The 23709-nt window shown below is 42.0% G+C and overlaps 1 protein-coding gene across 2 annotated transcripts; it reads left to right on the plus strand.

The window, feature by feature from the left end:
- Positions 1-1325: 1325 nt before the first annotated feature.
- LOC311319213 (ethanolamine kinase 1) lies at positions 1326-21907 on the plus strand. Of its 2 annotated transcripts, XM_084450698.1 has the most exons (9): positions 1327-1825; positions 4097-4359; positions 9600-9740; positions 10068-10163; positions 12674-12822; positions 13423-13506; positions 13647-13807; positions 16539-16612; positions 21070-21896. In XM_084450698.1, the coding sequence occupies exons 1-9, from the start codon at positions 1685-1687 to the stop codon at positions 21140-21142; spliced, it is 1182 nt and encodes a 393-aa protein (XP_084306824.1). In that variant the 5' UTR covers positions 1327-1684; the 3' UTR covers positions 21143-21896. The 2 variants fall into 2 exon arrangements, with proteins under 2 accessions (XP_084306825.1, XP_084306824.1); XM_084450699.1 differs by lacking the exon at positions 10068-10163 and having other exon boundaries at positions 1326-1825; positions 21070-21907.
- Positions 21908-23709: the final 1802 nt, after the last annotated feature.

The following is a 23709-nucleotide window of genomic DNA, read 5'->3' on the forward strand; positions in this document are numbered from 1 at the left end:
TAAGACAGAACCAAATGAGAGTAAAACAGTAAGAAAAACACACCTCCATTCTCAAGTTTGCTTTTGTGCACACTTTATTTGAGAGGAAACTCGACAAAATGCAGATGTTGAATAATTTATCATGATATAATATTATATGTGTGTGTGTGTGTGTGTGTGTTTGTATGTATGTACATACACACACACACACACACACACACACACACAAAATGATAACATTCTAACAATGTTGTTCACAGATGTAGAAAATGGGAAACTCTCCAAAGAAAATAACACAATTCTGTTATTCTTTCAAGTTCTCTTGAAAACGTGGCTGCTTTGTTGATCCTTTTATCAATGATTAATTTTGCCTGTCATCTTCAAGGTCTTCTCCCCCACGATTCACACAGGACCTGTATCTGCAGCTTAGAGAGGGAGGAAACAGAAGAGGAACTGAGGAAAAGTATGAGAAAAAGAATACAAAAATAATACAAATGTATTGTGTGCCTTTTGCCTGTACCATTTTAGCCGTTACATTTACAGTAGGCTGTAGTCCTACTCACTGGAGAAACACATGCATCAACTTTCACTCCACGACAAGCTGTTCTACTGTACAAATGTACCACAGATATTCATCTCTCTTTCAATAATCAATGTCTTTCATGGCGAGGCATCCTTTGATGACAAGACAATTTCATTAGCGTCTAAAAGCTTGCAAAACACTGAGCCCAAAGATGATCAACACACACGATTTCTAAGCAATTACTGTCTTGATGTAAAATTGTTAACTTTGGTCTAGTCTCTAAATTATTCAAAAGGAAAACAGACTACAGTATGTAATCCATTTAATGTTCATGGTAGTGTACAAAAATGTTCCATGGCTCTGAAACCATCCTGATTAGTCATGCACTGTTTTTGCTAATTGCTGCAAAATGGATGTTTTTGAACATGATAGATATGACTGGGTTCGGACAGTGGACTCCACTTCTTAGAAATCTTAATGCTGTAATATATACCGTATTATACTGTAATCTTCTCCCAACATGCAAAAGCTTGAGACCATTTTGTTTAGACAGTGGTAAAATGGTTAGTGTCTTGTTTTCAAGATTCATGCAGGGCAGTGAGCCTTCTGAAGTTGTCAATGAGCAATTCAAGCCTTTGGTACATGTGTTATCAGCAAAGTATCTTGTTTATGCACATGTTCAGGCAATGCCTTTGGTCTACTAGGTTTACAAACGCAGGTAGTTAATGTGTAACCCCACCCCCTTCCCCTCCCTAAAATCAGCTCAACACAAGTGGTGAGGATGCCCAGAGGAACATTGACCCTTGATAAGCCAGCTGGCATGCTGAGTCACTGGACACATAGCCGGACGAGTAGTTGACACGGTGACAATATTAGGGCACAGCTGGGTGTGAGCACCACTAAACAATACTGTTCTTGGCACATCTGGATGTTCAATTCATTCTATCACACCACTGGAACTGAGTAGGACTTAAAATCAGTCTGACTTCCACTTCACTTGGACTGATTAGTCCACTGGGTCTGTATCTCCAGCACACAAACCATGATGATTGTTGTCTGACGAGGAATATCCTTCAACTCAAGTTGAATCAGGTTCACTCAACTTGTAGTAGTCTGAAAAACACTCAACTTGCGATTTGGTGTAAGAGTCTCAGCCCTGAAACCTCTGACACTTGAGGGACCATGGATGTTGGCTCCAAGAGCCCAGAAGACCAGCTCCTCAATCTGGACGTGCTCGTAGATGAGCAGGAGCCTCGCAGTGGTGTCCTGCAGCTCCTTCAGATACTCAGGCCTCACTGGAAGCCGGAGGACATCCAGATGAAGGCAAGTGAATGGTTCTGAGGGCATATGGATTACTCTTACTGTAGCGTGTGGTAATTGTTGTTTTTTTAAACTCTGGTTTTGTATAGGGAGAGGCCTAGTTAATACAGTGTCCACATACTGTAGGACCAGCAGCACCAGCAGTAACACCTAGGGATTACAATATTTTAGGATTAATACAGTGATGAGTATAGAGACATCCATTTACCATGCAAGAATAGGCTGAACTGAACTGCACTGCTCTGCGTGTTTGTGGTTTCACTTATGTATACATGTTATTAATAAGTGTTAAAATGTTGTTGTTTTTTAAACAATAAAAAAAAAACACGATACTTTGAGATAAGATCTGAAGGTTGAACATGGTTGAACCTAGAGAAATTGCATTAACAGAACATCCTCACTTAGCAGAGATTGTTTGAGGGAAATAACTCAATCCCCAGTACAGTGTGCAAACAATTGGACAATCTCTGGAAGAAATGGGATTTATGTTTGTCTGGGTTGCAGTAGAGCCACGCGGTGACCTCCCGATCTATGGTCTAGTTTAAGTACACAGAGTATCAAATGCTAACCCCTAGAGATCCTGCTACTCCAAACAGCTCCTTCAAATAAGACATTGTGTCTATAATGTTTGTAGTGACTCTGCTCAAACGGTGCAGTAAGATCTTTTCTGTTCATTGTCCATCACAGCAGTTCCACAGTAGCCTTTTGGCTGAGTGGCTTAGCCAGTGCACTACTGTGCACTCCATTCTCCTCAGATGTCGTTGAAGAGAGTTTGGGGAGACTATGTGCAACGTGTGTCTCTACATACTGTGAGGAACAAAAAAGAAGACAGGCATTTCTCCCAAGCTTGTACAATACTGCTGGAATGCAAACCAGTTGGTATACAATGGGAGGTAATTACTAAACAACGATGGGCAAAAGGAATGCAAGGGTATTTCAGATGCATTGATGTTAGGTTTGCACAAACATTTTTCAACATTGTACTGTGTAAAGGTGTTTAATGATTGGTACAATAGCTATTGAAAGAACTAGCTGGTGGTCTAGCTGATCATGAGAAAGATACATTTTAATCAAATTGTTTCCTATTTAAATACAAAAATTTGCCTTGAACCAGATGCTGAGTCTCCCCAGAACACAGACGGACTACTGCTAGTTGTTCAAACAAGTTAATTAAGATAGAGAAAGCCTTCTGTATTTTCAATTTGAAGAATGCAACTCTATGCTTTGCAAATTATGCATGTCCCTGAACTTCGAACACAATGGAGATGTTTTGATTGAATCTCTTTCTTTAGTAATTCAGTAATGACACAAGGGGTCCTTTACTTTTCTACATCACAGGCATTTAACATTAGTTCAGAGGAACCAGGTTCTGTATTTGAGCTGACATCCTCAGCCAATCCCGTCACATTATCACCTTTCAATAGAAAAAGAACCAAATTGCTCGTAAGCTAGTGCTCAGAATTTTGTGAGGAACACAAGTAAATGTTAAAAGTATGACAAAGACGTTTCATCACAATATGTGGTGTTGGCTGTGGTGTACAGTATTTGTGCAAGTGGCTTTCATTCCAGCGGTATGAATATTTCATCCAATGTCAAGGCGACCATGTTTGTTCTCTCCCACTATTGATGAAACATTGTTCCATGCAGTCCAACAGGGTTAGACATAAGGCTGTGGGGACAGGTGGAGTGAATGAGAGAGTGCTGAGCAGTCAGTGAATGATGTACGATAAGACAAATTGTCCTTCTAAGCAAAAATAACTACTGTAATCCACTCACAGACTGGAGCTGTTTGTGGAGGGTTTTTTACTGCTTGATATCACTTCTATATTACCGTTCACTATCAAAGTAAGATTCATATACAGCCTTTTAGTGATCAGGTTCAGAACTTTAGTTACAGACGCTGTTTCTGATGCCTCACAATAGTTTAGAAATTACAAATATTAATGCTTTTGCGAATATACAGCATGGCTAACATGTCTTTTATGTTTCTGTTGATTACTTTCTTGTTAACTTTGTAATCTCTAGAATATTGTTGGCTGTCATAAACTACAAAGATATTATAGTTTTATAGAGTACAGCAATTATGTAAAAAGAGTTGCAAGGCATTTGATGGACTTTTAGGATCCAATGATTCACTCAAATATGGTCTCCAAGATGAGAAAAGCTTTTACATTGAAAGGTTTTACATTGCAATCATCAACCATCCTCCAGTTTGTAGCAAGGCCACTCAGTATCAAGTCTTTTAGTCTTTACCCTGTTGTGCCTTGTGTTCAGGTGTTTACAGAAGGCATCACCAACCAGCTGATGGGCTGTTTCGTGGGGTCTCTCCAGGAGCCCGGGGCGGTGTTGGTGCGTGTGTACGGCAGGATGACAGAGCTCTATGTGGACCGCCACAGAGAGGTGGATATGTTCAAGATACTTCACACCCACAACTGTGGCCCTGAGATCTACTGCAGCTTCCAGAATGGCATCTGCTATGAGTTCTTGAGAGGGAACGTGCTGGACGACACTCTGCTCAGGCAGCCAGTCATCTACAGGTCTGTGTCTGAAATGACCCTGTAACCCCCACCTACACACACACACAAAATCAGGAAGTCATTATGTACACAGAAAGGTATATCTGCTCAATTGTTTTTTACATATTCCCATGTTCATAGCATGATAATTGACCTTGGGCTAGCTTGCAAAACGTATGCTTATGAAACATATGTTCTCCGCCCGACAGGGCAAGCTCCTTATTGACTTAACCAATTTTCGCTAGCTACATTGACTGAAGAAAAAAAAAACATACACACACCTGCGACCAATTAGAACAGGTGCATCACTATAAAAGTGTGCCGAGCCCACACAACTGAACCTATAAACTTTCAGCTCATGTATGACTGAGAAGAAGGAAGAAGATGACTAGCCAGTGACTCACATGGAGCTGGCGGCGTCTGTAGGGGTGCCCCGGCTGGCGCTGCCTAGTCTGCCTGAGAGATTCTGCGGTTGAGGCGGCCACAACAGCGATGTGGGACATCCACTCTGCATCCGCTGCATGGGGCCGCAGCACGCCAGGGCAGGTCTGGTGCCGTCTCCTGACTGCCAGACCTGCACTCAACTGGAGCCTCGGGAGAGGCTTCGCCGGGCTCACTTCTTTGACCGACTGCCACTGCCCCCGCCAGGGGAGGGTGACCCTGCACCCACGGAGGGTGGCTCAGACGAGGGAGAGGATATTGGCGTTCCACCCCAGCAGCTGGCGGCCATGATGTTCCTTCCTCCATCTGACGAAGAAGAAGACGGAGGTTCTGAGGCCGACAGTGACTCGGCCTCCGAAGCTCTGATGCGAGCGGCTCTTTCTCCGGTGATCCTGGGCCCAGGTCCTTCAACCGCGATCTCCCGAAGCTACTGGAAAGCGCCGCTAACCATCTCGCCGTTCCCCTCCCAGAGGTTGTGGCTATGACAGGGCTGCCCCTCTGGAGCTCCTCCTGGCTTTGCCTGACCTGAGACGTTTGTGGAGTCGGGATGGGGCCAACCTGCTTCCCTGAGAGCTCCCTTCGCGAGAGCTACCAAAGTCGTCAGTTGGAATGAAGCAATGACAACTGGCTCCACGCCGCTGGAACCCGACATCGCCGCCATCCTCAAGCTTGGCTCCTCCGCCCGGGGTTCAGCTAGGAAGCCCTCCATGCCCGACCCCAAGGACAAGACCACTCTGTCCCTTGGGGTTTGGGCTATGCGCTGGCGGCCCAGGCTGTCGCTGCCAGCTCATCCATGGCTATGCTTGCCATCTACACCGGCCATCTGGTGAAGGGTCTGGGCGCCGCCTCATCAGAGCAGCGAGTGGAGGTTGCCAAAGCCGCTGGGGCCGTTGCCCAGCTCGTGAGAGCCTCCACTGCCTGCCTCGGTGGGACTATGGCCACCTCTATTGTTCAACAACGCCATCTGTGGGTTTCGCTAACCGGTCTGTGTAAAGAAAGTGTCATCTCGTGTTGTGTTTAGTCTAGCTAGCAAACGGCAGAACTGTGTTGTAGCTCCTTTGCACAGAGAAAAGGGGGAGGGGGTGTATGGTTCTTAGTACGATGGGGTCCAGCTGGTCGCTCCTGCCCCATCTGTATACTTTGAAGCCTCCAGTTCGAGCTGCAGTGTCTTCCCCTGCTATCGCAGCAGACGTAACAATCGCCAGTCTGTATTCAATGGGATCCAGCTGTTCACTTCTGCCCCGTTTGAACACTTCACAACCTTTGGTACAGCTACCAATGGGGTCTAGCTCAGTGCTTCTCAAGTGGCAGCATCCTTCCCTGTCTGTCTGTCAGGTAGATCGACCGCATGCCTTACGGTCAAAGAGAGTAATCTCTGGGTTGTTGGGTCAAAGTTACCAGGGTCTCAGACAAGGCCTTAGTCCTGGCTCTATGAACCATTAAAAGTTCAAATAACATCCTCCTGTTTTGCTGGGGATTGACAGTGCGAAAGATGAAGGGAGACTATAGCTTGGCCAGCCTCAGCTAGCTATGCAAATGAGCGGGCAAGGCTCCGGTCCTCTGTTGTGTATGACGTCAGTGCTCAACCACCATTGAATGGTGAGTCTGTTATGAATGGCGGTGTTCTCACTATCTCTCACGGGTATATGAGTCAGCTTGTTCACGAAGCAACGTAGCCTCCATGTCCATGACAATGTACATGCGGGTTTTCCAGCTATGGAGAATTTAGTCTCTGGTCTCTGTTTTGTTTCGTCAGTGCTGTCAGCAGTGGCTGTCTTGCCAGCCTCGACTGGATATGCAAATGAGGTGACAAGATTTCCTGTTCCCATGATGCGTGATGTCAGGCATCTGCATTTGTCTCGTGGCACCACCGTTTTGTCTGAATGGACAAAATTGCGGAAGGTTGCCTGTGATGCGGATGTGGTGAAGTCACTTCCTCTTCTTATGAATGAAGTGGTTCCTGGCCAGAATGCCATTCACCCTTGCACAGAGGCACAGTACAAGAAATCCTATGGGGATTCCTCATGTCCCTTTCAAGGGCGGGCCTGCCTTGGGCCAAGACACCGGAGCTCATCCGTTGTCCAGTGGTGATCATGGCCAAAATGATTTATGGCCAGTTCTTCCACATCATGTGCCACGGTCTCCAGCATTGGCTCTGTTGGACCGCTTCTCAGTCTGGCAGGAGAGATGTCTCCTGGACAGTTGGCTACAGCATGTTCTGACCACAGGTTATTCCATTCAGTTTCACTGTTCTCCACCGCCCTTCATGGACATCGTGGAGACTGTGATGCTGCGTCCCGACCAAGCCGCAGCTCAAGGTCAATGCAATGCCACATAAACAGGATGTGAGGTCCAATTGCTTAACGCATCATCCCTTTGACATTCTACTTAATACTAATTTTAAATTCATACCCTTTTTCTAACTTGGACATATTATATGTCAAACTGTTCAGTCTATTTTTTTAGATAAAGCTGTCTGAAGCTGGTCATGCTTTTCCATGCAAATGATTGATGGAATGTTCAGAGGGGCAGTTGGGATTTGAATTGGGGCACAAGAGCAGACTCTCAAAAGACGCCCTTTAATAATTACTGTCGTAGTAGCATTGATATGCCTACCTTCAGATAAAATGATACAGATTAGATGTAATTCTAACACCGTACACGATTGTAGTAGTAGTAGTAGTAGTAGTAGTAGTAGTAGTAGTAGAAGAAGAAATATGTAGTTAGGCCCCACTCCCCGATGGCCTGTCAAGATACCAAACAAAATACTCGCTCTTGAAATGTAACTGGTGGGAGTTGAAGCCGTTTGGAGGACGGAATAAAACCTGACCGCATTCGGAACACCACGCAAACAGACTTAGTGGAATTGAGGCACAATACTACTGTTAACCTTTACTACTATTAACTGTAACACTACTACTACTACAACACTGGCCCCGCAGTGGTGGAATGAACTACCCACTGATGTCAGGACAGCAGAGTCGCTGCCCATCTTTCGTCGCAGGCTCAAATCTCTTCAAGAAGTACTACAACAATCCTCCCGCCTAAGCACTTATTGTATTTTATTGTATTATATTATATTGCACTGTACTTTAGATTGCTATTCTTGCACTTTGCCTTCAGCACTAGATTATGCTCTTAGTCACTTGTTTTAGAGAGAAGATGCACTTGTGAGTTCTGGCAAGATGTAGTACATTGGCTCTTCCTACGTTAAATGCAATTATTGTTAGTCGCTTTGGATAAAAGCGTCTGCTAAATGACTGTAATGTAATGTAATGTAATGTACTACTGTTAACCCTTACACTAATGTATGTTAATTAACACTACTGTTGACCCTTACATTACTGTTAACTCTAACACTACTGTTAAAATATCAATGAGAATATGTGTCAATAAGTGATTTCCTACCGCTAGATGGCAGTATGAGACTTGTTTACAAACGAACGGGCTAAAAAATACAGTATGTTTAAGACACAGGGGTAGAACAAAGTTACGGGCTGTAATTTGACAACATAGGCAGAAATGCTGGAATAACAAGACGTGGTAACTGGTAGGGGTCATTGAAGTTGGACACCATTAGGACGCTATGGCTCAATGCTCCACCACCATTCCACCGGTAGTTAATTGTCTATATCCTAGGCCCATTGGCCCTAGGCTTATGAATTTCTATTGCTAAATTAACTTACTCTGAACATTTTTTGGGTAACCCTTCCTTTCATAGTCCCCCAATTACTAAACATTTATCTGGTAAATACATGCAAGGTATAGCCTAATATATAATGGGTAATTACTGAGACACCTATACTGTAGGTATAATTTCAAAACAGGAGTATTTCAAATGTTCAATTACTGCACATAAATTCCATAACTGACATAGCACCACCAGGTAACCACATTTTTACATAACTTCTATAACATCTAGTGACGAAAAAAAAAAGGATCGAGGATCTAGAAAGAGTGTGGTGTCATAGTGTATTTATTTTGGTGTGCTGCCACTGCCTCTTGTGGTGGCAACATAGAACTGCAGGTCAACAACACGACGGTGGGAGGTAAGGAGGGAGGGAGTGACAACCGGACAAATGCTATCTATGGTGCGCTGGCTTCCAGCCACGCAAAAAAAGAGTTGAGGGTCATTAATTTCAGTCTTCGGGCCATGGGAGTACTGTGTGTGTGACTGGTTAGTGGACAGACAGACACCATGGTCAAAGAGTTGGCCACAAACAACCCATCTCTAAAAGGCTCCCAGATGATCATTCTTCTTTAGGGTCATGTTGTGTGTGTGTGTGTGTGTGTGTGTGTGTGTGTGTGTGTGTGTGTGTGTGTGTGTGTGTGTGTGTGTGTGTGTGTGTGTGTGTGCTCGGACATGTGTGTATGTTCATGTGTGCACGCATGCAGGGATTGTTCAATTGGTTGTTGAAGAGGGGGCATGTTGTTTTTCAAAGACTAAATCACATCTAGATTGTGTCCTCCTCGTCATTCTCACAATAAGGTTCTAATTTCCTGAGCCCAGTTGTGTAGTTGGATGGACCACAGACAGCACATGACAAACGTCAGGGCCGTTCTCTTCATCTATCACCTTGTACTGTCTAAAGCCTATGGATGCCTTTGGGGGAAAGGTTCAATGTCAGAGACTCTGCAAGAAAGCCACTTCACAGGTCAAATGGTCGTAAATTAGATGGGGGCCATTTTGAAAAGAATAATGATATAAAACGTCTAAATTGAAGATAGCAATTACTTGTGTTCTCCCAAATTAGGTTTATTTTGAAACATCTTAGCTGCGATTCATCTTTGGTCACATGATTTTTCATTCTCTCCCTTAGATTGATTGCAACAGAAATGGGAAGAATCCATTCTATCAAGCCCAAATGGGAGTCTCCAGTTGAGCCTGTTTTGTGGAAGAAGATGTCTCAGTTCCTACAGCTCATCCAGAACACCAACAGTGAAGGGTTGGAGGAGCAGAGGTGAGCTCAGAAAACAATACCTCCATTTTGTTATACGTATTGACATTCATTATTCACAAAAGGCCTAACTGAAGTTTTTGTAGTAACTACTAGTACTGTAGGTAGATAGCTATGTAGGTACAGTAGTGTCTGATTCCCACCTATTTACCAAATTGCTGTTTATGTATATGTTGGTTAAACTAACACATTCTCATTGTTAACCCTTATCTCACCATTCTCTCTTTATTGTTGAGTCATAAAGCATAAGTCATAAGCATAGAGCTATGTTGACAGTCTTTGCAGACAGTAAGCTGACTTTAGCAACTCTCACTCTCTCCTGCCACGCAGAGACGCTGGAATCGAGTGCTGTCATAGGCCCATCGGAGAGGTGGTGGTCTGTGGTAATGACATTGTGCTATCAGAGGGAAGGTCACGGGGTGAGAGGTGAGAGGGGACTACCAGGCACTACAAAGAAACAGACACTAGCTGGATTTCTTGGAACCCTCTTTCCCTTATCAGTTGACTATTCGGGCTTGTTTATGTTTGCTGCGAGGAGGTCGGAGGTCAAAGCAAACCCCAGTTGGGTCTGCTTTAGCTCCTCAGATCCAAGGCATATCAAAACGACCAAAGTTTGTTCTTCGTGTTTCAGCAAGAGGGCAAAGCAATTAGCTGCGGTCTAGGTCATCCATTTTGTGGAAAAGAACTTGTGGGAGAGGGGGGACTTCATGATAAGAGGGAATTTGCTTCCTCCATTATTTTAGAGACAAAAGCCATATCTGAGACAGAGCCAGTGTGTCTGAGGCACTGTGGTCTTTGGGTAACATTACTGTGACAGAACACAGACATCATTCGCTGTAACATAACTCACAGTGTTTCCTTGACTTGCAAGTGACATGACATTGATCCAGTGTGATAATGACGGTATGAGCACAAACAAATAAATAATACTGCCTAGTTTTTTTCCCTGTTAAACAGCTTAATTGTTGGAAATTGCATGTTTGGAACAAACAAAAAGATGTGTACAGTCCTAATCCCTGAGATTTCGCCATTGGCTTGCACCACATTTAGAAGCCCAATAGATGGGGCTATATTGTGCAACATTTGAGAGACAGAATAACTCAGATCACAGTCGCGCAGTAAAGTTCAATTGAAAATGATCGTAGAGAAGACAGAGACAACCAAGGAATCAGTTCGGCATAGGGACAAGCACTGCTTGGTGGGACATTTTCAATGGATACTATCTTAGCATACATAGATCAAAGATAAGTAGGTAGAGAACGTCTGGTTGATGTTTCTAATTAAATGCGATAGAAATAATAACACATGCACGTGCTGACTTCCATCTGTGGCCTGCGTATGCTCGCACATGTATCACACAGGAAAGAGAGAGAGAGAACCCACGCACGTGTAAAAGCATTAGAGAGCCTTTTGTACATGAGGAGTGCATGCGCTCTCGTACTTGTGAGTGAGTGGTGTCTTCAGAGGAAATGGAAGGCAGGAAGAGGCTGCACCTGCAGAATAGGTCTTCAGTGGTACAATCCCCTGCTGGGCTGAGAAAGAGGGAGAGCGCCAGGCAGCTGCGGGGCTGTACTAGTCACCTCCGCATCTCCAAAGCCCCCCTGCTACGTCCCCCATTGACGCTCCGTACAAATCACACAATACAGCCGAAATCAGTGAGGCTCTGCTGGCGCGGGGAATCATATGTAAATAAGGCGCAATGATAATGAGCAGCCAGAGGAGGAAATTCCACTAATTGCCTCCCTGGATTAGAAACTTGACTGGGAGAGGAGCAGGAGGCGAGCGTATCCTACTCGTCTCGAAATGCAGAGATGAGGAGAGAAAGAAGAAGAAAAGTTATGATGGCAGAGCGAAGCATTCCAGCATGTCTATGGCAATTTGAGAGGTTTCGTATGTTTTTTTGGATTTACATAGCCTACATTTTTGTTATTTTCCTAGGTAGCAAAATATCGATGTGGCACATTCATGGTGACAGAGGAGGTGGCTCATGTACATCAACCAGTCAATGCACTTTCAAACCCATTTGTAATACATGTGTAGCCCTAAACCACGTTTAATAACAATACGGGTCACAACACTTATGCCAGACATGCAACGCGCTTCCCAGGAAGAATTTTATTCAAGATAGGCCTATACACAATGGTTTTGTTTGAATAAGGGTTGATGCCTTTGACATGACAACTGAAAAACGCGCACCTATTTCATCAGAATGAATGGAGTGGAGAAGGATCCGAACTTTTATTGTAGCATAAAGTAGGCCTATGTCCTAACAGTCCGGACTAAGTTATCTTGACACCTGTAATACCGCCGCAGGGTTTGTTCTCTTGCATAAAGAGGTGTAACAGTGTTTAAATTACTGTCTCGTTTTATTTCCATTAGTTAACACAATGCGCATCTCACATGTTCTTTACTGGCATATGTCGGAGGACGTAAGATTGCCTTTGATAGATGGGGTCAAAGCAAAACATGACATTGTGAAGGCATGCATGCCTGCAGCCTCGGTAGTTTAAACTGCTCTTTTAATGTCCTAAACAAATTTTGGTTGTAAAGCTTTATCTGGGGTGGTTAGACATAGACAGACACGAACTATCTGATCGATCTGAACGCATTTTGAGACATTTGAGGCATTTTTTATGCCTCATTGGCACTTTGTCCCATGTCAAGGTGGCAGACTGTGCAGCAAAAGGGTGCATGCAAAAGAATGTCACAGACATGTAGCCTACAGTATAAGGCTAGTGTTTCAGGAAGACGGGGTTTACTAACAGCTTTGCCAATTTGATGCGTGAAAATACTCGCAGAATCATTCTGAAATGTTAACACCCTGAAAATACTTCGAGAGAGAAAGAGTGATATTGGTCAAAATTAATGTTTGGAATTAGCTACAATGCCATGAGCAACAATAATCGTAGGCTATTGTACCTTCTTGTCTTTCTCAGTTCCACAATCTTGCAAGCCATCCCCAGCATCGAAACACTCGCAGGTGAAATGGAGGCTCTCAAAAGACACCTCTCTGACATCGACTCACCCACTGTCCTCTGTCACAACGATCTTCTGACTAAAAATATCATCTACAACCACAAAGAGGGTAGGTGACCGCTTCCTGAATCAAGACATGAAACCACCTGTTTGTCAGGACATTTGGGGGCAAGACTGACATTGTCATCCGGATAGTTGATGGGGTTGAAATGTATGTATTGTCAATCCGAGGCCACTAGTGTTCAAAACTCATGATCACCATGTTTTAGACTCGGTAATGAGCCTCTCTTCCCATATGTGAGCTGAAATGACAGTCAAAAGTAGGCTATTCTAGGTAGTCATTTGGAACTGTACATTTGCCAAACGCTATACTTGATCAAATTTCCCATCCCAAAGGAATGAACTGATATTGCTACTCTTATAGTGAATTACTGTATTGCTTTTATCATATCTTATCTTGTCATTACCTTCACAATTTACTTTGTCCTTGGACATTGAGAAAGGTTATGTAATAAAAAAATTAATGGCACACAATTATAATGACTATATTCATAAGGACTCTTTATAATTCAACAGTGAAGCTTAAATTGAGAGTTAAAACATGAATTAAAAGAACAGTTTCCTTTAGAAAAAAAGTTAGTTATAAGTTCAAGATTATTATGTGATGTCACTGAGCATGTAAAAACCTCTGCTTTCTCTCTTCTTTCAGGCATGGTGAGATTCATTGACTATGAGTATGCAGATTATAACTATCAGGCTTTTGACATTGGGAATCATTTCAATGAATTTGCTGGTAAGTCCATCCTCGATCACCATAAACATACTCGTTTGGGCCTACTCTGACCCTATTATTGAACTGACAGTGATGTATACGAAAGAGCTTCATTTGTTTGTGCATATGTTTTTGCAATTTTTTTTCTCTGGTCATCAAAGGTGTCAATGATGTTGACTCTAGCCTCTACCCCAGCTGTGAGCTACAGAGGGGCTGGCTGACAACTTACCTGGAGAGCTACAAACGCAGCACAGGACAGGAGGTCCTCGTTACAGAACAAGAAGTCACAGAGCTCTACATTCAAGTCAGCAAGTTCTCATTGGTAGGGTCTAAAACAATACCAAAATACCTCAAAAGTAAGGAAGTAAAGCAACATAAGTTGAGGGTGCTGTATGTTGTACTATTTGATAATACGATGTGTAGACTGGTTCCAAAGATGAAATAGTGTAAGTTGCTTGTGCACAGTGGGTTTTGTTCTGTTTCAAGACTTGCAGGGTTCCAACACTTAACACATCACATTTCAACAATTTACTACTCCTTGTCCTAAGAAATCTAAACCAAAATCCCACCCACTCAATGACTGACCTACACGTATATGCTTTTTGAAAGACTCCATCTGGGTTGATTAAAAACCAATGAGAGAAAAAATAAAAGACAGCAGCCAAAATTATGTTTCTTTCAACCACAATTTTCATTCTTCAGAGGCTCAAGTGCTGCTGGACTAGTCAGACTGTGCTTTCATAACTCAACACAATATGCAGAATTGTCTTTGCAATTTTGAGTGGTGTGGATGTCTGCTCAAAATAGCCCAGAAATGATGAGAAAGCACTTTACTTTTAAAATAAGTGCACCTCAGCCAAAATGGAGATGGAGAAAGAAAAGAAGAAAAAACACATGTCTTGGAATGGAGTAGGATAGCGATAATATCTTGTTGATTAGAATCAGACTTCTATGACAAACTGAGAACTCTGACTCTAGTAAGTGGGATAAGTCACTTACTGACACTTAACGGGGTGAGTCTAGTTTCCAATCCAAGTGATTTACAAGTCTGGCTTTGAATTGGGGGATGGGCTTGTTTATCAAAACAATCACAAGAGAAATGTTTGGCAGAGCTTCATTTACATCCGATTTCAGGATTGGACTAAAAATCTCAATATTTACCACATTATTCAACTAAATTACTTGGCAGGATGTTTGCATTGTCAGAGTTTTGGGAGAACCGATGGTTCATTTGAGACCCCTTAAAGGGAGGAGCCATCATTCGTCCATTAAGTTCCTCATTTACAACAAGGACAACAACGGATGTGCTATTTGAACTACAGAGTTTGTTGTGACACTCTCCAGGAACCTTGAAATAAGTAGTCCCCACTATGTACAGCAGAACAATGGCTGGCTGCCAATGTTTGCGGGAGCACTACTGCTCCTCTCCCTAATCTTAAGCCGAGGAAGAGTGAGCCAAGGCCCACTGGGGTCTCTACGACTCCTCTTCAGCCCCCCCCAGGGAAGCCCTACCAGAAGCGAGGCCCAAATACTGTAACTCTGTGATGTCACCAGTATCTCCCAGCATGCATCACGGCTGGTTTTCTGAATGACTCCCTGTCATTGGCAGTCTCTGTTTAGCGTTAGGCTAATGGCATCTTAATGGAAGGGGAGTTATTAATCATAATAGAACTGCACTCAGTCTCCTTCTACAAGCAGAGAAAGAAAGAGAGATTACAGACCAGAACGTGCCAGGAAAAAAACCAAAGGGGAAACCACACACTGTTCCAGTGTATCATTCCACCCTTTATTTGATTATCAAATAAAAATGTGATTATATCATTGGGCCACAGAACAGAGGTCTGTCTGGAACTCATTAGGCTATTAGTGGTCTTACCATGGAGATTTACAATCAGGCCGGATAACAAGAGAAATGTACGAAGGCGTGGAAGTCACCATGATCCTAAGGGAGCAATTCCATTAGAGAACAATTCAGTTGGGATCTTTGTCATTATGGCTACACTATATGTAACTGACATGTGGTATTATTAACTGTGAACTGTGATCCTTACTCTCAAGTTTTTAAGTGAGGGAAATAGATTACTGACATTATTGTTGAGAGAATACCTGTTGCTGGTACATGTAATCCTCAACATAACTGTTGAGGTAAATACTTGTTGCTGGTCCTCAACACATTGTACAGTAACTGAACTATAGTTAAATGAAGCATTGTCATAGGCAAAACAGCTGCTGGCATTCAGGACAATAACCAGGAACCCCTGCTTTCAATGCAATTAAGCATTTCTAAGAGTGCATTTCTCTGAGATTCAATATCTCCAACAGAATCATTCCACTGTTATTCTCAGTGGGAAATCAATAGGCTTTTCAATTCCTCTGAACGTGACAAGATTTGGTGTTTTTAAATATAAGGCATCAAAGAAATATTATGAAAAGGGTACAACTGTCTATTGAAGTAGTCTATATTGTTATGTCAGTACATAAAGGGTGTACAGTAGAGGTTAAGCGGACATCTTTGAAGACACATCTGAAACATTTCTAAGAGTCACATTTCTCTGAGATTCAATATCTCCAACAGAATCATTCCACTGTTATTCTCAGTGGGTAATCGATAGGCTTTTCAATTCCTCTAAACGGGACAAGATTTAGTGTTTTTAAGGCATCAAAGAATCTGGAATATGTAGAGAGTGGGTCGTATGCCCACCTCCCTTGTTCTCTGTAAAGCGCATTGTGTTGCCTCTGGGTATGAAATGCGCTATATAAATAAAGCTTTGATTGATTGATTGAAGAAATATTATTAACAGGGTACAACTGTCTATTGAAGTAGTCTACAGTATATTGTTATGTCAGTACTTATACTACTATTAGTACTAATATATATAAATATATATATAATTAGACATATATATATATATAATAGTACATATATATAAGTATGTACAGTAGAGGTTAAGCGAACATATTTGAAGACACATGACACATCTGAAACATTAAATCTTCAACACCCTCTGCTTTTGAAAACTAACGTGAATCTCTTTCTCTCTCTATCTTCCCAGGCTTCCAACTTTCTCTGGGGTCTCTGGGCTATCCTACAGGCCCGATACTCCTCCATTAACTTTGACTTCCGAAAGTGAGTGACCTGTGCTAGAGTTAGATCCTACTGCCCCATGTCTTTGATTAATACAGATACAAAGGGAAATATCAATTCAGAGCCTACACAAACGTCCGATTTTGTCTCAAACCCTGCATGGGTCGTCACTACTAAAAAAACAGACTCAACATTGAACAAAGCACCTGGTAAGTTACAGCAGGTTACTCCAAAGTCAGCTACCTTTACTTTGAGGGGTTTAGAAACTGATAGCGAATCTAAAAAGACTTCTCTCGGACATTCCCAGACAGTGAAGTTCTCATGGCTCCTCAAAATGTTCCTCTACCTTCCTCTCTCCCTCCTCCCTTCCCCTGGCCAGCCCCCTAGCCCAGACCTAGCGGTGATGGTGATACTAATCACTATTGACACACGGCACCCTCCCCTCTGTGTGGCTTTTTTGCCCGGTCCGTGGATCAGCGACAGGGCCTCACCACATTTATATCTGAACCTTGAGGAAATGGGATCCAGCGGGTGTGGAGGGGAACAGAGGCTACATTGTTCCAGGTCCTCCCGGAGTACCTCTCATCCCTGGCTTTGCCACATGTGCCTCTTAGCTGTCTGCCCCACTAAGCTCCAGGCTGAAGTTGTCCTAAAGTGCATATGCAAGGGCCAGGTTACCCTTCTTTTAAATACACGGTTGACCAGTAATACTGTGGAGCGCAACAATGACTTGAGCGTGCCAGGGCTAGTTTTTGACAGGGTATCGCCCCCCCATAAAGATATCCTTCAGCTCTGGAGAACATGGATGCCTCTAAGTGGTGTAAGGTGACTCCACATTCTAACATATTATTCTTATTGTTAATGGGGGGGACACTTAGATCTTTGCTTTCTCACCATCGAAAAGCATCAGGAGGAGGACACACCTTCTCAGTCTAAAGTCTCAAAAAAGGAGTGTGTGTGTGTGTGTGTGTGTGGGGGGGGGGGTCAACATGGAAGCTTGTGGGGGCGTGTCTCCCCAGGCCTGTTTCCTCCCAATGTTACCCCTTTGAGACAAATCTCTGCTGACTACTCAACAAGTGACAGGCGACGCCCAGGCCTCAAGCGTAACCAAAGCCATATGTGCATGTGACAATAGGGAGCCACAAGGGGAGAATGCACCGCGCCCTCCCTACCGTTGTGATATTGACTTTCATTATTTGGTTTCCCTCCTGTGCTGAAAGTGTCTGCTAGTCAGCGGTTAGATTTGTGGACGTGCTGGCAAGGCCGTGGTTATTCCATACTTCCAAAGCCAATTTGACAAAGACATTATTATGAGGAAATGAATAGGAGGCCCACTGTTTGGAATGGTTCAAGTGCAGAAATTGGGGGGGGACCGTGCACAAAAGCACATTGTGAAAGAGTATACGGTACAGGCAGTACCTGCCTTTTGATTGTTCATTTTACCCTCTTTTCATTCAATTGGAAACATCTGAATATCATCGCAGATGATGATAAAACATTAAGCACGAAACTTGTGGCTGCTCCAATGACAGTGAGTTTGAATATAATTGTTTGTGAGGCTTGCTTTTCCCTCAAGCATGTATTTTTAGAATATGAAGATTATGAAAATGATAAGCAATTATGCTTTTTGGTTATAACGATTACAGTTGCCTTATAGATAATCAGTTGCAGCCTGTAGAAAGTTTGCATATCTGGCTGCTTTGCATAATAACAGTGCATTGTTGCAGGTACTGTAACATTATAACTATGAAAGAATTGTAAATAGGCGATAAACATCAGTACTGCCATACTTAGAATATGCTGTGGAACATATTAGAAAGAGATTTTTTTTTTTAAAGTGAACTTTAATTTGGAGGATTTAGATGATATATGGGGTTGGTAGAACCCCCATGGTAGAACCACACCTCATGTGCTCAATGCCCAGATAGCAAGCGGATCTGGGCCGTATACAGGCCAGATCTGGCCCTTGTGGCTTAGTTCCAGCCCATATACAGTATGGCCCAGAATCATTACACATCCGCTTGCTATCTGGGTGAGGTCATATGATCCAATTGTACATAAGAATTGACTTATGTCATCTTCAACAATAACTATAATCCCTTATGTAACAGTTGAGTAAAAATAATCATATTTATTGCCTCCAATGTGAAAAGACATATTGAAATGATTGTATGAATTCAATAATTTTCCCAACATGGTGGTCTGTGCATTTTAGAAGTAATTATTTGTCACACAAAACCTGACTCCAACCTTGCACAATGGCGACACACGCAAGGATTCTCTGCCTTTGACCTCTCCTGTGCTGTCCTTCCCTGTGATTGATAACTTTAATAACTTAATTTAATACGGCGGATTTATTTATTTAAACAAATATAATCCTAATCCTTCCGCGGCCCGGTAGCGTTCCGTGGCCTGGTGGTTGGGGACCGCTGCTGTAAAGGATTTGGGTTTATGTAACATCGTGTCATTTGTACGCAGATTTGACAAGACAGGCTGGATCAATTGTTGGTTCTTCAACTGTTGAAACAGAGCTGCTCAAAAACTTCCAGTCAGAACGACTTCACTGTGGAATTTCAGAATAAAGGCCTTTCAATGTGCACTAAAACACAAGATCTTCTACTCAAAATACTATTAAAACAAAACGGTTTCCAATCATTAATTTAACTTCAGAAAGATTCTAGAGGACCCCAGGTAGATGCAACAACTATGTCATGGCAAGTGTATTTTGAACAGCCATAAATCTTAAAGCTAAATCTTATGGATAGCCTATACAGCAGCCCCGCAGAGTTTGCTGTGTGGGTCATGGATTTAATCACTGATATTTGATAGATAGATAGATAGATAGATAGATAGATAGATAGATAGATAGATAGATAGATAGATAGATAGATAGATAGATAGATAGATAGATAGATAGATAGATAGATAGATAGATAGATAGATAGATAGATAGATAGATAGATAGATAGATAGATAGATAGATAGATAGATAGATAGACAGGCAGGCAGGCAGGCAGGCAGACAGACAGACAGACAGACAGACAGACAGACAGACAGACAGACAGACAGACAGACAGACAGATAGATAGATAGATAGATAGAAGGCAGAACAAGCCACAACAGACCCATAGGCACTGTGCACTAGTACACTAGAAAGACACAATTGAATTGAGGAGTATTCACAATAGCAATTACTGTGCTTAATGGACAAAGTCCTATAGCCTTCCATATTCCCTTCTTTTGAAACTTTTCAAAGACAAGCATAGCCAAGAGCAATGTGCTGATTTCAGATGCATGGAAGTGTTGAACAACATGGTTCACATACATACAAAACCACTTTGTCTTTGCTTTGGCAACATGTCTAGGCTTTGGCAAAGCTTTCAAATGTACAATACTTTTGAAATTATGAAAGTCTCATAAAAGTGAACTTGATAGCTTAATGAAACTGAAAATTATTATCTGACATTTTCTGTGAAGACAACAATGTTCTACAAAAACAACAAACCAAGAATGAGAAACATTATTATAACATAACACTTTCAGTGTCTTTCAGAGTCTGATCAGGTTCTTTGAGCTTGACCATATAACGAATATAACTGATTATACATCCAGATGTATGTAAATATGTTTCTCAAATTCCTGCCTCCCCCATTAAGCTTCTCCAAACCAAGCAAGTGTTTTTTTCCCCTCAGAACTGTTATTCACTGTTTGTTGTCAAGCCAGCTGTTTCCTAAAGGCATTCTAGCTTTTGTTTCATCTCTTTCCTCCCATACTGGGGCTCTCTCATTCTAGATTCATCACCTCTTTCAGTGCTGACATTCAACCTGATTCCACCTTTATCTGTCATCCTAATCACTCCCTATTTACCAGATAGATGCTTTTTTCCTTTCCAGTCAGCTACCAAAGAAAGGTTTGAATAGAATTGGGGAAAATGTGAGCGCTTTCTTCCTTATGTTGCATGTATCAAGCAGCAATTACAGAATGTAGCCTGTGATAATGGATATGAAATAATAATGGTGTGTGTCTGTGTGTGTGGGCGGGGGGGATCTGAAAGTGTACTTAATGCCAACATTGTGTTCATGAATTTGATTTCATATTGGAGGCACCAATCTTGAGTGCAGAAAAACCTGAACAGGCAATACGGGGAAAACCATACATTTTTGGAGTCTCGATATTGAATCATCTAAAATTATTTTGACTGAAAAGACAAGATTCTGCATGAAGTAATATGGTAAAATTATGAACAGAGGTTAAATGAAGAATGAAGAATTGGAATCAGGTCTTTTCTTGTTACAGTTCAAATCAGTGGTTAAGACCAGCACTGGTGTACACGCAATGAGTCCCAGCTGTCACAGTGCATGGTGTTCTACTGTATGCTGGGTTCTGCTCCCTATAGAAAATACTATTCTATTCTATTCTATTCAACCTGAAGGTGACTTGATGGCGGAACAGTTAGCACTGCATACTTCATGGGCTCTCTCTCATTTCTCTTCTGATAGGTATGCTGTTGCCCGACTAAACTTCTACTTTAAGAAGAAGGAGGACTACTTTGGATTGACCCTCAGAAACTGAGCATTGGATGTTCTCGGAGAAACAAATGCCATCACAGTCTGTTGCTTCTTTGTTGAAGGTGTAGTATGGTCTGTTATCTGAAGGTGTAGTATGGTCTGTTATCTGTTCTGTTATCTGAAGGTCTAGTATGGTCTGTTATCAAAATGCATCCTGTTTCTATTGTTCTGACTATGACCAGGCAATGGAACCATGAAGTGAGTTTTCCACAAAAATGTACACTTGATTGTCAGTTTTGTCAGGCCACGATAGAAGTTAATCCGTTTTGTTATAATTCTGATTCTTCAAATATTTGTTTAACCACACTTAGAATGGCGATAAGCTCATTTGGCAAAATGAGATAGTTCCTGTGCCAGAAGTTGTTAATTGTTCCCACATTTAGCCAAGTTGCTCAAAGCCACAAGAACTAAGACTGATCATAAAACCGTAAGAGGGTTATTTGAAGGCTCATTTAACATTCAGCTCAGTTGGAATAAAAACAACTATTTCAACTGGCCATTCTTTTCACTTACTGTTAGTGTTTCATTATTTTAAGATGAAACCATCATTCTCTTAATTATTTCATTGTTTTGTTCTGAGGGCCTCTGTCATGAAAATATAGAAATATATAAGATATATTACATATACAAGAACATTCTTAAATTATTGAATACTATACCAATATATGTTATATGTATGAGGTGCTATTATCTGCCATGAATGGATTTATGCTCTGATGTAGTTCAATAAAAAAAAAAATCTTAAAGTTTCACAGATTCATCTCAAACGTCAAAGCTGCATGTTTGAGTCCTGTTCTGGACAGGCTGTTTCTGTCTGTAGCTTTAATGCAAATGAGCTGTTGTTCTCCACCCCCACTGTCCGTACCGCCAGAAGTTCAAAGAATGCCAACACAACAGGAAGTTTCTGAATGGCTAGTTAACCATTTTTTTTCCAGATGGGGGGTTTCTGATGTCAGAAGCCCAGGCAAATCTGGCAAAAATGGCTTGTTGAATCACATGTTTTCAGAATTTGGGTGCCCACAAAAAAAATGACTGCACTATCTTATTTCAAAGTTTGTGTGTTAGCAGGCCCATCAGAAACCCTAATTTTGTATATGCACATGCACCAAAAAAGTGATTTTTCCATAATAGGTCAAAATACTCTTACCACTAAACCAAAATATTAGACTGAAAGGAGTCCCCTCTGGTCTTGTAGAACAGTACCAACATAGCATGGCGCTAACCCATCAAACAAAAGGAGGCCTCTTCAAATGGTGACGCTCTCTTAAAGTTGCACGACAAGGACGGTTGTGCTGAGGGCTGGCTAGCTAAATCAGAGCTGACCGCAGTGTGGACGATCACCTCAATGGAACAGCCCTCTAATTGAAACCATACCGTCTCATGCACCCTTCAAGACACTGGACCAAACCCTCATATTGGGGCCTCAGAAAAAAAGAATGGCCTTCTGTTTCGGGGACTACTTGAAAGCTTTCTAAATCAGAAGCTACTAAGGGGAAACAGATGGGAGCATTCAATTTACACAGGGGCGACTACCAGAAGTGACAATTAGTTTGTGAGTTTTCAAAAAACTGACTGGAGGCACTATGTATATATATATTATTATTATATATATTATTATTATATTATAATATTATTATAATATTATTATATATATTGCTACAGTAGTTCATGCAACATTTGGAAGGAGACAGATGGGATGCAACAATTAGACCTAATGTACTATCCACTATCCCAAGGTAACACTTAAATATAAGTGTACTGTACATTGATTACTACCTACTTACATAGCAATACACATATCATCATTGAAGTTACATAGGAGCTGCAATGTAATGCGTGTGTGTGCGAGCGTGTGTGTGTGTGTACTGTATTTGTGTGTATGTGCGTGTGTGTGTGCTTACTGTATGTGTATGCATGGGTATTACACAGTATTATAGTTTAGCTGTGTAAATCCTTACACAAGTGGAACAAGGAGTGTGTGGGGTGAGGTGGGGGGGGTCTCCAGAGGTTTGTGGATGTTAATGATCTTGGTTTGGTAACATTATCTGCAGCTGCTCTTTTGCCATATCCACCTAACCCTGGAGAAATAAAAATATCAAATACTGACAGTACAGTACAGTGCTTCACCACCGAAGCAGTCTCTGCAGTGTTTGAGCTCTTCATATTGCTTGTTTTTTTGGTTTCAGATTAACCTATAGTATTGACACATCACACTTGTTGCATCAATGTGTGAGTAATGTGAATCAAACTGAGTCTGTTGAAAGGATGTTCATACAGTAATTACCGTTTGGGAGGCAGCACATTAGAAAAAGGGACATTGGGAAATGATTGGCTTTGAATGGCTTTATCCATTTTCCATTTTCTCTGTTACGTTAGATTTCATGACAAAAGGCTTGGCAATTATAAAAGCCTTATTGGTGTAGGGTCTGCTATCTTGTACTACAGGTCGTGAACGAGCAACAATACTTTTCTTTGCAACTTCCTAACTATGGCTGCATGCAATTCCACAGGTCAAGGCTGTGAAACAATTGACAAGCTGCTAAAGGAACCTTGCTGGTTAACATATGGTAT

The sequence above is a fragment of the Borostomias antarcticus genome, assembly GCF_949987555.1.
Source record: "Borostomias antarcticus genome assembly, chromosome: 16".
Taxonomy (NCBI): domain Eukaryota; kingdom Metazoa; phylum Chordata; class Actinopteri; order Stomiiformes; family Stomiidae; genus Borostomias; species Borostomias antarcticus.